The 16,416-nt window shown below is 36.8% G+C and overlaps 1 protein-coding gene across 8 annotated transcripts in view; it reads left to right on the top strand.

Annotated features, from left to right (window-relative positions):
- Positions 1 to 16,416, top strand: part of LOC123826727 (ABI family member 3 binding protein) — a 243,861-nt gene that overhangs the window by 78,974 nt on the left and 148,471 nt on the right. For all 8 annotated transcript variants that reach the window (XM_045850740.1, XM_045850741.1, XM_045850747.1 and 5 more), the window contains exons 3-4: positions 4,107 to 4,175; positions 7,755 to 7,887. In XM_045850740.1, the coding sequence (XP_045706696.1) occupies positions 4,107 to 4,175; positions 7,755 to 7,887 (202 nt within the window). The remainder of the gene's footprint in view (positions 1 to 4,106; positions 4,176 to 7,754; positions 7,888 to 16,416) is intronic.

Genomic DNA, 16,416 nt, shown 5'->3' on the forward strand with positions numbered 1-16,416 from the left:
ATATATCCTCAGGACCTCTTAAGGCACAAACTTTTGCTTTCAAGAAATCATTATCATCACCCTAGCTAAAATTACATCAGCATTTTCTGTATGTTAGGCAGTCCTGTAGGTTACTCATTACTGAGAACCCCATGTGTCTGGGTACCATGATTTTTTCCATTTTACAGATGAGAAAACTGAGGTGCATAGATGTTAAGTACTTCAGCTTGTACTAGCAACTAGCAGGCTTTTCCAGGTTCCAGAGTCTGTGCTCTTATGCCCAGAAATTAAGTTTGTCATGAAACAAAATTGTGAAAAAAGATGGCAGGGGTGAATTGTTTTTTCATGTCCCATTCCTGATTTCCTTTAGGATCATCCTGGCTTATTTTATGTGATTGTTTGTTTTGGGTTTTGTTTTTTTTTTGAAACTTATATAACAGAAATAAACCTCACTGTGACATCACTCTGAAACAGCCTGGCTTGCAACGCAGATGTCTTCAAATAAAATGAGAGAATTGGGACTTGTCAAATTGAGCAATTATGGGAAGGTTATTTATATTATCAAAAATCTAATACCTTATAAAGGATTTCAATAGTAGATTTTCTTAAACAGTAACTTGTCTCTATGTTCCACCATAGGGCATTTAAAATATTAAGCAAATTAGATTTAAGTAATCTGCAACATTGAATAGGCTTAACTATTAGGAATGGAAAGTTTGTTAAGGCAACTGCATTCCACACAAATTTTCTTAAACTGACATTTTAGTTAACACATTCCTTAGATGAAAAGATTGTGTATTTTGGCACTTGTTGCCAGCATTTCTGATCAGGCTACCGCCATATATATTTCCAGGTTGCTACAAATCCACAAAGAATTTCGTAGTGCAGAACAGAAATAGAAATCTTCTTTTTTTAGTTGTTTTATTTGTCCGTGCCTGTGTTACCAATCAAGTGCAAAAACTGCTGAAATGCATGAATGTTGAGAATTTTAATGAGCAGAGAGGGCCAGCATGTGCTCCCCGGTCCCAACATCTGTTCCAATTTGTAATTGCCTGTAACAGCCTTTGCTTTATGCAAAATGACTGTGATCATAACAAAAATTACTTTTAAATTGCTTGTATAACCATATGTCTGTGATTTTTCTAGTATTTCAAGTCTTTTCTTAAAAACCACTCAGGCAGATTTGAATTAATGTGTATCAAGGAAGGAAATAAAAGGCTAGCTCTAAGAGCCTTTGTCACCATGAGAACAGTTTAAGGAGAACAGGTGCGGGAAGGAGGGAAAGGGAAAAATGGGGACAACTGTAAGAGAATAAACAATAAAAGAAAACCATATAAGACACATTAAAAAAGAAAAATAAAGAATTAGCTTTATCCAGAGTTTTAGTAAAAGATCCTTTTGAGGACTATGTTCAAAGACAGCAACATAATTTTCAGGGTTGAGTGCAAAACAAAAATGAAGGGTTCCTGGTTCAAAATGCAGGAAAAAATTGTCATTGAAGGTACCAAAATATAAAGTTTTTTCCTTTCTTCCAGAGTCTCTCTCAACTGGTCAGGCTATTATTTTATTTGCTACTTAATGTCAATTAGGTAGGCAAAAATTAAATTTTTTATTATCAGCATGCATTTTACCATTTATTATTATATTGTACAATGCTAATTTTATGTGCAAATGTAGGAGCCTTTAACTCCTAAGCAGGATCACTGAAGTTACAGAGTTGTTTTATTGTTCATGCATGTGTATGTATTTTGTTTTTATCAGAACAGTGGGAATGTGTAAAACTAACTCAATTTTTCATTTCATTCCTTGATACGTGCACATCCTACCAATACTCTGCCTTCAACTTGCTTATGAATGAGGAAGAACTGAAAAGGAAAGAACCTAGGGTTGCTCTAACTCTCCTTCCTACATCATTTTCAGCATAAGTAGTTGGGGAATACAAGGACTAACATGAATTAAGAAAGAATAGGATAGGGCTCCTTGGTTATTTGTTTCTTAAAATGCCATTGCCTCTTTCTGCATTGAACCAAGTTCTGGTTTGAATCAGTGGCCCCCTCCAGGCCCCCTTACTCAGCCGTAGGTATAATATGCTTACCTTGTTCTACTTTTCAGCCCTGCTGAGCAACCAGGCAATCATGGCTCCTTTGGAATGCTAGCCTAAGGGGGTACCTCCAGTGCAGTGTGTGAGTGGGAAAAACTGTAGATGTGTGTATTGTTCCTGTCTTCTCTGCACACACGCACACTCCATTGTCCCATCCAACTTCCCTTGCAAAACACAAAGCCAAAAGCAAAAGTATTAAGAGTTTCACGATGGTGACAAGAGGTTATTAAATGAAGCTTGGGACTCTGCAACTGTGCACACTGCGTGCCCATGAAGCTGGCTCTGCCTCAGAGGCTTATCTACAGATGGGGTGATGATTAATTAGGTAGGTCAGGTAAGACTGCCAGGAGGAGTAATTAAGTTATGAATGGCAAGTGCTTAACAAGTATCCTGCACATGCAAAGTACTCAATACATAGTAGTTTCTTAATACTTACATCACTTCATATCCCAAATAAAATCAGGAAATGGTTATTGTATTCCTACTAGGAAACTTGATTTAGGTTAAGCATTTCTGAGATAAGCTTCACTAAACAAGCTGTGCTTTCAAACACATGAGAGTCTGAAACACAATGAGCGCTCCCTTATCTGTGTTGTGCTCAGGAGGCAACTATAGGATGCTTGGGCAAGGCTCTGATGTCTGTTCAGGAAGCTCCCTTGTTTACCTCATGCCCTGGTCATTATCCCAGCAGACTCTAGCAAACAGGGCTGTGGGAAGTGTCCAGGAAAAAAGGCTGGAGTCATTCAGTGTGGCTGAATTGCCAGGTTGCCTTTGATTGAGAATGGTCAGCTCCGTAAAGCCTTGGGCAGTCATTCCAAACTCACAGAGGGGAGATGTTTGAACCCAGAATGACAACAATACGAAGCAGTGAGATTGACCTGAGCAAGTAGAGGTGCACTTTTGTTGACTGCACTATCCAGATGAAACTTGGAGTAGAATGGATATAGGATCCAAAGTCACTGAAGAAATATTGTAGATAATGCTCATCAATTAGTGCAGTGGAGCTGCTTACAAAATACTATTTAGTATGCCCAAAGTGTATTTGTCTTATTAGATATATTTAAACCAAGCATTCCTCTTGGAAACATCAACTTAAAAAAAGATTATTTGGCCCTGGCTGGTGTAGCTGGGTAGATTGAGTGCAGGCCCATGAACCAAAGGGTCGCTGGTTTGATTCCCAGTCAGGGCACATGGCTGGGTTATGGGCCAGGTCTTCATTTGGGGGCACATAAGAGACAACCACACATTGATGTTTCTCTCCCTCTCTTTCTCCTTCCCTTCCCTTCTCTCTAAAAATAAATAAATAAAATCTTTTAAAAAAATATTTGATAAGTTATTAGCTCATGCTTGAGTTAGCACATATTGCTTATTTAGACATCATTTTATTTAAAACATAAATATTTAAAAAAGACATTCACTAACAAGTTACTTTCTATTGACATAATTTAGGTGAAAATCATAGCAACCTAAAATTGAGAATTTGTTTTAAAATCATTCATAAAAATAGCTGGTTCGATATGATAACTGGCTGAGAAATTATGCAACAGGATGAAAAATAGGTCATTATAAACACTTGTATTTCCACAAAAGTGAGCAATTTCAGCTCATGCAGCAGGTGACATGACCCACGTGTCTCAAGCAAGTAGGATTTTCCTTGTCCAATTTTAGCATCTGGCTGACCCTCTGTGGGGAAGAGGTAACAGAGCAAATACAATCTGAATTTTAAAAAATCTCTTGGCAGAGAAAAGGATTGACATGAAAACCATGTCTATTAAGATTCTTTTAAGACCTATCCCCTACCCCTATACATTTGGTTTCGAAAACCTGGATTTAATTTTCATTTTAAAAACTGAACTAAATTGAACTATTCAGAAAGTATTAAGTTTCCAAATTCCTGGGTCCGCTCGTCCACTGCGGTTACAGTGACTAAAGCTGGGGAACACTGAGTCAGGGCTGCCTCTGCTGTTGCAAATGAGGTTCTTCCTCAAAGAATTTTATTCATAAATAAAGTCATTATTATTTCCAGATGCGGAGCCGAAATATCTGATCGTGGTGCGGCCTGCCCCTGTGCCAAGTCAAAAGAAGTCATGCTCAGGTATTTCTCATTCATTTTGTTTTTTATTTATGGCTTTTCATCTCTTTCTGACCCATGGAGACCCAGTGCCTTGGGGAAGCCTTAAGAATCTAGATTAGAAGATGAAACAGACACAGCAGGCTCTGGGCTGTTAACAGATTAGTGGCACAGCCCGGTGGTAGGGACTTCTCAGGACCCTGCCCCAGTGCCACCACATACAAGCTGCAGGGCTGTGGGCACATTATTGAACCTCTCTGTGACTCTTTTCTGCTGCATAATCAGGGTCACTCGGAGAGTTAGATGAGTTCGTGGATATGCCACACCTAGACGGGCCCGGCCCATAGCAAGTGCTCACTGAGGGTTGCTCCTGCTCGTCTGTCTGTATCTTGAAATGTGAATTTAGGTTTTATTTACTGTTGATTTCTCCCTTCTAAACATTTTCTATTTAGTCAAATATGGAAGGACTCCTTTCATAAAACAGCAACACAACACCTAGTTTCCCAGGGTTAGGAAATCTTGAAACAGAAACATGGATACATATGAAAGAACAATTAGAGACATTTTCACACGACTCAAAGGAAGATTAAAATCCTCCTTGAAATTGCCTCGGTTTCATTACTGAAGATTTTTCTCAGATCGAATAAGCTGGCCACTGCTGCTAAGAAGGACCAGTAGAGCTGAGACTATGATTTTACTATCTGATATCACACCTTCCTAAATGTAGATAGAGTTGATCTTGTTTTCTAATGTGAACTGTTGTTCTCAAAATAGTTATTTGCCGTCATACTTATCTTTTATAGTGCACTACATGTCACACACAAAAGAAGGATCTTTTGTTTTGTTTTGTTACATCTTTATTAAGGTATGAAATGGGTGGGGAGAGCATCCAGATCTTCATCCCCAGCAAAGGGGCCTGCGGCAGCTGTGTGTTTGTCTCCTCGATGTACCTGCCAAGCCTGGTTACCAGAAATCAGTTGCCACAGTCCTCTCCTCCCTCCTTCTGTTGTTTTCCACTTCTTTTAAGAGAAGCAATAAATGGTCATGCATTTTGAAAATAAGATTATGTTTTTTTCTTGACCTTTTATATTATCCCAAAGCGCAAGGAAAATTTCAGTCACTCCTTATAACTTGTTAATGATAGTTGTCCAGGAAGCTTTCCATATACCTCAAAATAAATGTACTCACAATATTTCAAGACTCTATTTCAAAATACTTAAAAAATAAAATCAAGAAGCATGAGTCTGGTTCCATGGGATTCTGGCTTCATACTCATTTAACTTTTTCTTAATGCAGATATGATCATAGTAAAATATACAAAAATACATAAGGAAGACCAAAATCAAGAGAGTGATTGCACATTAGTAGCCCCTTATCACTTCATTTCTTTTCATTTGGGGGCTTCTATGACATTGGCCTTAGAAGTTATTTTTCACTTTGTGTGACTAGTTCAGGAAATTATTTCATCTTGCTCAGGATATAATACCCCACCTTTCCTTTCAGGCAACAGATATAATTTTTGTTTTCGTAATCTGCACTTGAAAATGATAAAATGACTAGTGGATTTGCTTCTATTTGTTTTATATGTGTATCTACCACATAAATTTTAATTATTTAACCATTTTACATTAACATAGAAACTTAGTGAAATAATCATTTGATGGTCATGTAAGCCTTAGGCTCCCTTAGTAAAAGAAAAATGTATCTTTGGTCTCTAAGTGGCATCTACCATATTTTTTGGACTATAAGACATACTTTCCCCCCTAAATTTTGGAGGAAAATGCAGTGGTAACCCTGCTCCTGCCTCCTGTGACCCCACTCTACCACTGCTCCCCCACAGCAAGCCAGGTAAGCTACATTCAGATTATAAGACGTACCCCCTTTTCTCCCAGATTTGGGGGGGAGTGCATTTTATTGTCTGAAAAATATGTAATTCATACATTGTGAGTTAAAGCAATAATGTAGTAAAAAGAAAATTAGATAAAAATGCAGCAGAGCTAGATTTAATTCTTGACCTTGTTTTTGGTGTGATCTTGGCCACCCTTGAAATTTCTCTGGGCCTATCAATATTCATCTGTAAAATAAGATGACGTTAGTGGAAATCAACTGGAGGGGTGGTGGGGAAAGGCATAGATATCTCAGGACTTTTTCAAACTACCTGCGTTCTCTACCCTCATGACAGATTCTAATCTTCTCCCCTTGAGGGCCAGACTTGGACCCTTTGAATAACAATCACGCTAGACACTATGATGGATGGATCTGGAAAAATGTACAGAGAAGTATAAATGCAATTGCAACCAAGTAAACAATAAGTATCACTGGAAATTATTTAAAATATATTTTTAAAATTCAGCTATGTTACAGTGAGGCAATTTGTTATCAGTAGACAAATATCATTTGTCATGTATTTTCTGGACTCAGAAAGCTTTTCACTAGACTAACAATTTGCAGACATTAAATCTAGTAGAAGTAACAGTATGACACAATTTTCAAGGGTTTTTGTTTAGATAATTTCCACTAAGCTCATGCAATGGGTTCCTTCTTACTCCCTGGTTTATACTGCATTAGATTAAGATAACACAAGTCTATCATATAGCAAATACAACAAATATAGTTTCATGAAAGGAAAGCTAACTCCAATGGGAATACAAATTCTATATGTATTCTTTTAGCTCTGTGTAGTTTTATTAGGTCTGCTATTGGACTTTTATTTTATTCACTTTGATTTTTTGTGAACCAGTGTTGAGTTCCATGGCTGGGGATCTTCCCTGCTCTTTTTTACTGTTTCCATTCTTGTAGTTTCAGATATTTTTGAAAATGCAAATATCTGTCCCTTATATACTTAAAAAGAATCTACAGTACTTTACCAGCATCACTCTAGGCCCTGCCCAAATCTACTTAGTCACATCAGAGTGACTGCTTCCTGCATGATTTCTACTCTTCCAGCATCATTAAAAATGTATGCACATTTTCTACTAGATACTCACTGTAAAAATATTCTTATTCCAATAGTATTATGGGCACTTTGTACTTCTAAAAAGGTTTTAAAAACAATATAACATACAACCTAAATGATAAGCTTTCTTTTCTCTTCTTAGATGTTATTTCATACTAAATCAAAGTCCTAGGGAAAAAATTTACATGTTTTTTTCTGTAAAAGACATGAAGTGAGTGTGTGTATATACATTCACACATATATGTATATGTAATACTGTATGTATATGTATATGGAAATGTGTGTGTTTATTTACTTCACTGGTAATAGCCGAGACCTCCATATTCATCTCTGACTCACAAGAAAATAAAAATTAGATATAATTGGATATAGTTTATAAGCATATATTACCATATATGAATATATACATATATACACATATATACATATATACACACATACATACCAGAAAGAAATATTTCATTCGATTCATGCTTAAATTCATTGTCAGAGAATTAATAATAATTGTGCATTATATGAAAAGAAAAAGAACTTGCTACTTTCAAATTCTTCATTATCTTACTACTTAGGTCATCTTTATGCATTTTACCCCTATCATGAAAGTACACCAAATATTACCATAATTAACCTGTATGTTACTTCCATAGGCAAAAGACGCTCTCGCAAACCTCTCCAGCTGGTGGTTGGCACTCTGACACCAAGCTCTGTCTTCCTGTCCTGGGGTTTCCTCATTAACCCACACCATGACTGGACATTGCCGAGTAACTGTCCCAATGACAGGTAATTCATTATAACGGAAGACTTTATTGTTCACCTAAAAACTAGTGCTTTCTTTTTCATAGTACTTGTACCTGTTTCAGAAGAACGTATTAATACCAGGAGCATCGGCATTTACAGGTCACCTCTTAGCTCTCCAGCCTAGTCTGGGTATATGGGAATGAAATGACCTGCTTACTCTTAAAGGGAGTTATCACCCACCAAATGGAAACACATGCAAGTAGTTTTTGCTTAACAAAGAATAAACTACCAGGGAGAATAAACCAGATAGCAAACAGGGAGGTTCAGTGAGAAGTATATTAAAAGTTCAGAGGATTAGACTGAGGGTAACTAGGGAAGACTGTTAAAAGTTGGAAAGGCTTGGAAATGGGAGGGAGGTGGGAAAGGATGGGTGGGTGAGCTGGGATGGGAGTAAAGGACAGAAAACTGTACTTGAACAATGATTAAAATAAAATTTAAAAAAAAAGTTGGAAAGGCTGATCTTGGACTGGAAAAGAATGGATCGTTGATCTGGCAATTAAAGCAGGACTAGAAGCAGTAGTTCTCAAAGTGTGGTTCCTAAGCCAAGCAGCACTAGTATCAACATCACCTGGGAACTTGTCAGAAATGGAAATTTTGGGAGGTCTCCCTCTAGAGTTTCTAAATTGGAAATTCCAAGTGTGGGGCTCAGTTGTCTGTATTTCAGCAGCCCTCCCAGTGATTCAGGTGAGCACTAAGTTTGAGAATCACTGGCTTAGAAAACCTGGAGGTACACACACAGGAAGACATGGAAGCAGAGGAAAAGCACAGAGTGGGAAATGAGGCTATCATTTCTTTGACAAAACAGAGTAAGAAAAATCTCAGCCCTGGCTGGCGTAGCTCAGTGGATTGAGCGTGGGCTTGCGAACCAAAGTGTCGCAGGTTCGATTCCCAGCCAGTGTACATTCCTGGGTTACAGGCCATAGCCCCCAGCAACCGCACATTGATGTTTCTCTCTCTCTCTCTCTATCTCCCTCCCTTCCCTCTCCAAACATAAATAAATAAAATTTTAAAAAAACAGAGTAAGAAAAATCTAAGTATATTTTTCAGTTTCTGCCACTCAGCCACCCAACACGTGTGTGGACCTGTCCATGTGCTGGGCACCAGGCTAAATGCTGAACCATAAGCTAAATAGGTTAGTCAGCCAAAGTATTTAGTTTTTTTTTTATTTTAAATTGTTTTTAAATTTAAAAAATACTCAGTGATTTTCAAATTTTAGAGGTTGTTTCATTCCCTTTTTTAAATAAAAAAGTTGTTATTTAGTATAATAAACCTAGTGAGATGCATTGATCTTAGTTGTACAGTTACAAAAATTGCATGTATTTATGTACTCTACATCCCATCAAGAAATAGTACATTTTTTACTATCAAAAGATTTTATTTAAATGTAAAATGCATTCTATGCTTGAAGTTTCTTCTGTAAGAATGAAAGATGACTTTTTAAAAGGAAGATATTATAATAATTGTTAAATAACAAATATGTGCACACTAGAGGAATACAGTTATTGGATAACAAATCAGGAGCCTATGTGAAAATCAAACCCAGTTAAAACAATCAACCCCTTCTTTCCTTTCTCTCTTCCCCTCATAAGGGATCATTGAAGCTTTTTAAAATTTTTTTCTGAATGCTTTCTTTCTTTTTTATTGTTGTTCAAGTACAGTTGTCACCGTTTCCCACTACTCCCCCAACCCCAGCCATCCCCACCTCCCACCCCAGATCCTACTCCCCTTTGGCTTTGTCTATGTGTCCTTTATACATGTTCCTTGACAACACTTCCCCCTCGTTCCCCCAATATCCCCTCCCACTTGCCCTCTGGTTACTGTCAGTTTGTTCTTAATTTCAATGCTTCTGGTTATATTTTACTTGCTTGTTTGTTTTATTGATTAGGTTCTACTTATAGGTGAGATTGTATGATATTTGTCTTTCACTGCCTGGCTTATTTCACTCAGCTAATGCTCTCCAGTTCCATCCATGCTGTCGTGAAGGGTAGGAGCTCCTTCTTTCTTTCTGCTGCATAGAATTCCATTGTATAAATATGCTGCAGTTTTTTGATCCACTCATTTACTGATGGGCACTTAGGTTGCTTCTAGCACTTGGTTATTGTAAATAATTCTGCTATGATCATTGGGGTGCATAGGTTCTTTTGAATTGGTGTTTAAGGATTCTTAGGGTATAATCACAGAGGTGGAATTGCTGGGTCAAAAGGCAGTTCCATTTTTAGTTTTCTGAGGAAATTCCATACTGTTTTCCACAATGACTACACCAGTTTGCATTCCCACCAATGGTGTACTAGGGTTCCCTTTTCTCCACAGCCTTGCCAGCACTTGTTTATTGATCTGTTAATGATGGCCATTCTGATTGCTGTGAAGTGATATCTCATTGTGAAATGGTACATTTCCATCATCCCAGAAAGTACCTTCCTCAAGAAGCAATCACTGATTTGATTTTTATCACCATAGCTTACTTTTGCCTACTCTAGAATTCTACAAAAAAATGGAATAATACAGTATGTTCTCTTTTTGTGTCTATTTGCTTTCATTCAGCATATTTTTGACATTCATTTATGACATTACATGTATCAATAGTCTATTATTTTTCTATTCCTGAGTAATATTCCATTATCAGAATATTCCAGAATTCATTTATCCATTCTCTTGCAGATGGACACCTGAATTATGTTGTGTTTTGTTATTATATTCATAATATAATTTTATAAACATTTTTGTATAACAATTTTGTAGATATAGCTTTTAATTTCTCTTACACACCCAGAAGTAGAACTCCTGGTTCTCAGGAAAAATGTATATTTAACATCTCTTGTTTTTTGTTTTTGCCTAACTTAACTTTCCCATTTATATTCCCAAAAGCAAGATATAAAGAGTTCAGGTTGTCCACATTCTCACCAGCACTTCATGTTATTAGTACTTTTCACCTTAATTACTCTAGTGTAGTTATGTCTCGTTACCATTTTGATATGCATTTCTTGTGTACTAAGGTATTGAGCACTTTTTCATGTACTTCTTGGCCAAAATATGTATTCTTGTAGTGTTTATTTTTATCTAAATTGGACTAAAAAGAAAGACCTTTAAAAATGTTTGTAAGTCCTCAAAATTACCTTTCATATGACCTTGTTTAGGAAATGTAGACTAAGAAAAAAATTAAATTTCCCTTCATATATCCATTCCACAGTTCTGAAGGAAGAAATTCTTGGGAAAAAGGCATGTAGAAGATATTGCCAAAACCAAATTTTTGAGAAATAATTTTGAGATGTCTTCAAAGAATCTGAAATATTTCTTATTTCACCCACTACTAAACTCATACTTATTTTGTTTGGAAAATGGGCTCTTGAAAGAACATGCTTTCTTGTGATAATTCCAGTTTCCAGTGGATTGATCCAGGGCACCAATGCTGAGAAATAGACATTTATGTATTGCTTTTTAAAAAAATAATTTTTAGTCTCTTATTTAAAAAGAAAGGCTACAAGGGAAGAGGGAGGGGAGGCAGAGGGAGGGAGAAAGAGAGTGAAGGAAGGAAGGAAGGAAATTTGGTACAATTGTAGCAAAATACAGTTGATTTTAATGGTTATTCAACTCACTTGATAAATCCTTGTGGTTCAGTAACCTGAAAATTCATATGGCATAATTTGGATATGATTACCTTCCCATTGTCAAGCCTTTCCTTCAATCTCACCTGGTCCTACTGATCCTTCCATGGAAGAATTTATCTAATGACTGATTCTAATTGATAGATGTTGTCATGATTTGATAGCACAAGCAGATAATGACTGTGGCAAAGATAGAGGAGCAGATAGCCCAGTGGAGCTAGGATTTTTAAAAAATATATATTTTATTGATTATGCCATTACAGTTGTCCCATTCTGCCACCTTCACTCCCCTCCACCCTGCACACCCTCCCACCCACATTTCCCACCTTTAGTTCATGTCCGTGTGTCATACATGTTAAGTTCTTTGGAGCTAGGATTTTAAACAGGGCAGTTGGCTTCCAGGCCCAAGCAACTCAGACCATGCATGCACCTCACCTCCACCCCTGACACGCGCCCTGGCTCTGCCTTTCTCATCAAATACAGGGAGTCAGGCCTGTCCAATTACAACATTTAAAATAAATAATTCCATTTAGAATAAAGTTTCTTAAAAATTAAATAATAGCAGATCAAGATGTTTGCAAGCTTTCATACTTGAGTGAATGAGAGAATCAAGGCATCCTTTGTGGAAATAAAGAATTGTTAGGACATAACTAAAAGGGAAGAATTAAGCAGTAATTTAATGACTGAAAAGAGGCACTTGGAGTATTTGTGAATATCATTTATCCATACCTCCATTCTCCCCAGTTAATAAAGAGCTAATATTTTCAAGTCTTTGTGTGTTTGAGAAAAAAATAGTAATCCCTATTTGAAAGCTCTGGAAATACTGTACACGATATAAGCAGCCAAATAAATCTACCAGAACAACTCTAAATTAGAGTAATTAGAAGCAGACTTGGAGAAATTCACTCTCATATGATCATGCAGATGTTTTCAGAATTTAGACTAATCTAGTAGGTTAGAATAAGCAATAATAGTTATAGGGAATGATTGCTTCTCAAAAATTGGAAGATTAATACAGCTGAAGTTTTGCTTAAGGAGTATCTTCTTAAAAAACCACTGAAGCCCTGGCTGGCATAGCTCAGTGGATTGAGCGCGGGCTGGGAACCAAAGTGTCCCAGGTTCAATTCCCAGCCAGGGTACATTCCTGGGTTGCAGGCCAGAACCCCCAGCAACCACACATTGATGTCTCTCTCTCTCTCTCTCTCTCTCTCTCTCTCTCTCTCTCTCTCTCTCCCTCCCTCCTTTCCCTCTCTAAAAATAAATAAATAAAATCTTTAAAAAAAAACATTGAAATCTGAATGCCCTTGGCTTGCTACAGAAGTGCCAACTAGTATTATTTTAAACCATTTAACTCTAATGTTCGGGCCTTTGTGTAGAGTCTCTGATTTAAAAAAAAATCATATTCATTTGTTGGATAGCCTCATTTATCCTATGCAAATGCAGATAATTATTGGGAAAATTTTTGCTTTTTTACTTTGACTTTGGATTTCCTATACCAAAGCTCTGTGTAGTAAGTTTCTGATGAGAAAACCAGTGTTGTTTGTTTGTTTGTTTGTTTGTTTGTTTTAAACTTGGAATTATTGATGAAATGTTTATTCATCCTTTGTGGTGCATATTTCTTTTCCTATTTGCATAAGGTCCATGTGGCTCTCCCTGTTTATATATCCTTTTCTGAGATCATATTGAAAAATAGATGTGCTTAATTTACAGTTTCTATTCTTAATGGACTTTGAATGGAAGAACATTTCACTTGTCCTTGATATATCTAAGGTCAAAAGAAAGCTTTCAAATTGGCCCAGATGAAAAGTAAAACATGTTTTTAACCAAAATTTATTTCACCATTAATGGCTTATTTTTCCTTCCCATGTTTCCAACTTGTTAAGTTGTTTAAGATTGCTTTAGTTATCACTTTGCCAACTTATGAAAGTTTTATGATTCATTTAGATATCATTTGCACATTTTCTAACACTTTCATATTGCATTTATTTCCTCTTAATGTAGAGTGGGGGCCTCCTTTTTAACTGGTCCAGAGAAGGCTGTTGACTTTCCTTTTTTCCTCCCAAGTTTTTAAGAAGCATGTATTTCCAATGTTTGTGAATTCTCATCTGAATGAGCCCAATACCTTGTTACCCATGTGTCTTGCAACATAAATTTTAAGTTCTGTGAGGACAGAAATCATATGTATCTTAACCACCATTATCTCACCAGCATCTGGTACATAGTAGGCCATCAGTAAAATATGCTGATTAATAAACAATGAAATATCAGCATTTTTACTTCTGTCTTACCATTACTTAAAACTTAACAGGACAGCATTGAACTCATACTTTCATTCATGACATATCACCTCACTTGTCTTATTGCTTTCTGAAGTACCATAATTCTTCCACTCACCCTAATTAGAAACTTTTATTTTTCATTTCCTCTAACTATTGAGCCCCCAAGTTATATTGGTGTTGTCTCTGAGAAGTACGCATATAAGTATCTTTACCTTTGACTTCTCCATTTCCTCACCAAGGATTCCAATCCAGGCACACCTCACCTTATCCCACATTATGGATATAGCATCCTGCCTGTTTCCTGGCTCTTTTCTGATACTAATTCCCCCTGCCTGCAATACTGACAAAATTTAGACTATTCGCCATCAACTTACTCTTTCTTCAGCCTAGATTTATCTTTACCTCTCCCTTTTTCCCACGGGACACATCTCCAACTCCAGACAGTGCTCATCATCATGCCCCTTCCACATTCTGTAAGCCTTTCTCCTTCACATTGGCCCCTTCGCTACCACCGGTGACCTGCCCTTTGCTTGCAAACATGCTCCAAAGTTCCCTACCTGAAAACAAAATCTTCTGTTGATCCTGCTGCATCTTCCAAGCTACTTTTTAATCTCCTGTTTTAATTCCCAAAGTATTTATTGCTAATTTCTGTACCAGTCTTGATTCCATTTCACTGGCTTTCATCCCTCTCTGCTACTCACTGAAACTTCTCTTTGTGATCATGCGTGATCAATTAATTGCTAAATCCAGTAGAATTTTCTCAGTTCTAATCCTTTTTAACCTCTCTATGGAATTGTTGGCCATTTATCAATTCTTGAACTCTTTCTTTCTTTTACATTTTATTTAAATTTTCCTCTTCCCTTCCTCTCCTTTGTTGCTTACTTGTTCTGCCTCCCAAACATGGAATAGAGTTCTCATTCTCTCCTTGGATCTCTCATCCATGTGTCCTCCTTACCTCATCTATGTCCTGTCTTTAACTGTCACCTCCACATAGAACAGTACTTCTCAAACTTTAATGTGCCTGTAAATCATTTGGGAGACCTTGTTAAAATGCAGATGCTGATTCCATAGTCCTGAAGAAGAGCCCGGGAGCCTGCATTTCTAAAAGTTCCCAGGAATTGTCGATGTGGCCCTTCTACACAGATCAGTGGTAATGGCAAACATGTAGATGATTTCCAATGCTAAACCTCAGACCTTGACTCATTTCCAAAATTCTGAGACCATATTTTTGGATTCCCATGGGATAATTTTATTAGGTTAACCAGGTAAAGGTGGTCAGCATCTCAAACTCAAACTAAATTTATATTTTGTACTATAATGAAAGAACACCTTTTGCTATCACTTTAACTTCCCTCTTAAGTATGAAAATTCAGTTTTGATTTTGATTTACACTTTCCTTGGCACCTATATTCCATAAGCAGTCTAATGTCATCAATTCTTTCATAGAAATATAATTTTGATCTGTTTGTTTTCCCCCCTTTATTCTGATTCTTCTACAAGTCATTGCTTTTTTATTGTATATCTGGGCTACAGCTGATAAATCTAGCTTCCTTCATTGATGCTCAACTTCATTCCCCTGTTGAAGATCTCTACCAGCTCCCCACTGCCTAGTGAAAGAAAGCATTGAATCTCTCTAAGGATCTGTCCCAAGGAATATTTGAGTCAAGCTTCTGACATGAGGTTTGAATCTCGCCTAGTTTGCTTTTTTTAGACCTGGTTAGGATGTTGTGCTTTAAGTCACTCCACTAGGATGGGACTTAAAATACAGGCTGTCCAGTTTACAAGTTCAGGCTACAAGGTGCCATATGCAGCCACCCTCAGTACTATGTGCTTTTCACCCCACCCTCTTTAATTATATTCATGCAAACATTTGCCTTCCTCACTATACTGTGAGCTCATTTTTGAAATTATGTATGCTGTCCCTTTCATCTTTCATCTCACAAAGAACCTAACATCATGGTTTATAATAGTAGGTCAACAAAGGTATAAACTAATAAGCAAATGAAATGTTAGGAACAAGAATGGCATGAATGTCAAGAGTATACATTCTGGTTGGATTAACTAACCTAAGTTAAATTCTGCTCTATTATTAGCCTTGGACAGGTTATTCAAATGCTTTAAGCCTTGGTCTTCTCATCTGTAAAATGGAGGTAATAAGAGTAATATCTCATAGAGTTGTCAGATTTAATGAGTTGACACTATAAAATGTGACTATGTTAACATAGCGTCTGGCATATAGTGAGCACTCAATAAGTACTTACTGTGTTTTCTACTAGTCTTGATGTTTTTTATATTATTTGCCTTATGTTGTAATTATTCACAACATATATGTTATGTTATAATTACCACTTCAAACTATTCCATTTCAGATATCACTAAAATTACTAGAAACTTTTTTATTCTATTGTGCTTGAGTGAGCCAGCAGTAGGTAATAACGAAGAGAAATTTGGGAAATGGTTGACCAGTTTGAAAATCACTGCAAGAGTTCAAAGATAATTGGGACCTAAACTAGGCCCTTAAAGCTACTTAGGAATAGAGAAGAGACTGGAAAATTGATTAAACATGAGGGGAGAGGGAACCTAAAATCAAGAGGAACAAGAACAGGTTTGAGAAAGATGAGTACATTTTA

Source organism: Phyllostomus hastatus, unplaced genomic scaffold, assembly GCF_019186645.2.
Source record: "Phyllostomus hastatus isolate PE091 unplaced genomic scaffold, TTU_PhHast_1.1 phas_contig_86, whole genome shotgun sequence".
Classification (NCBI taxonomy): domain Eukaryota; kingdom Metazoa; phylum Chordata; class Mammalia; order Chiroptera; family Phyllostomidae; genus Phyllostomus; species Phyllostomus hastatus.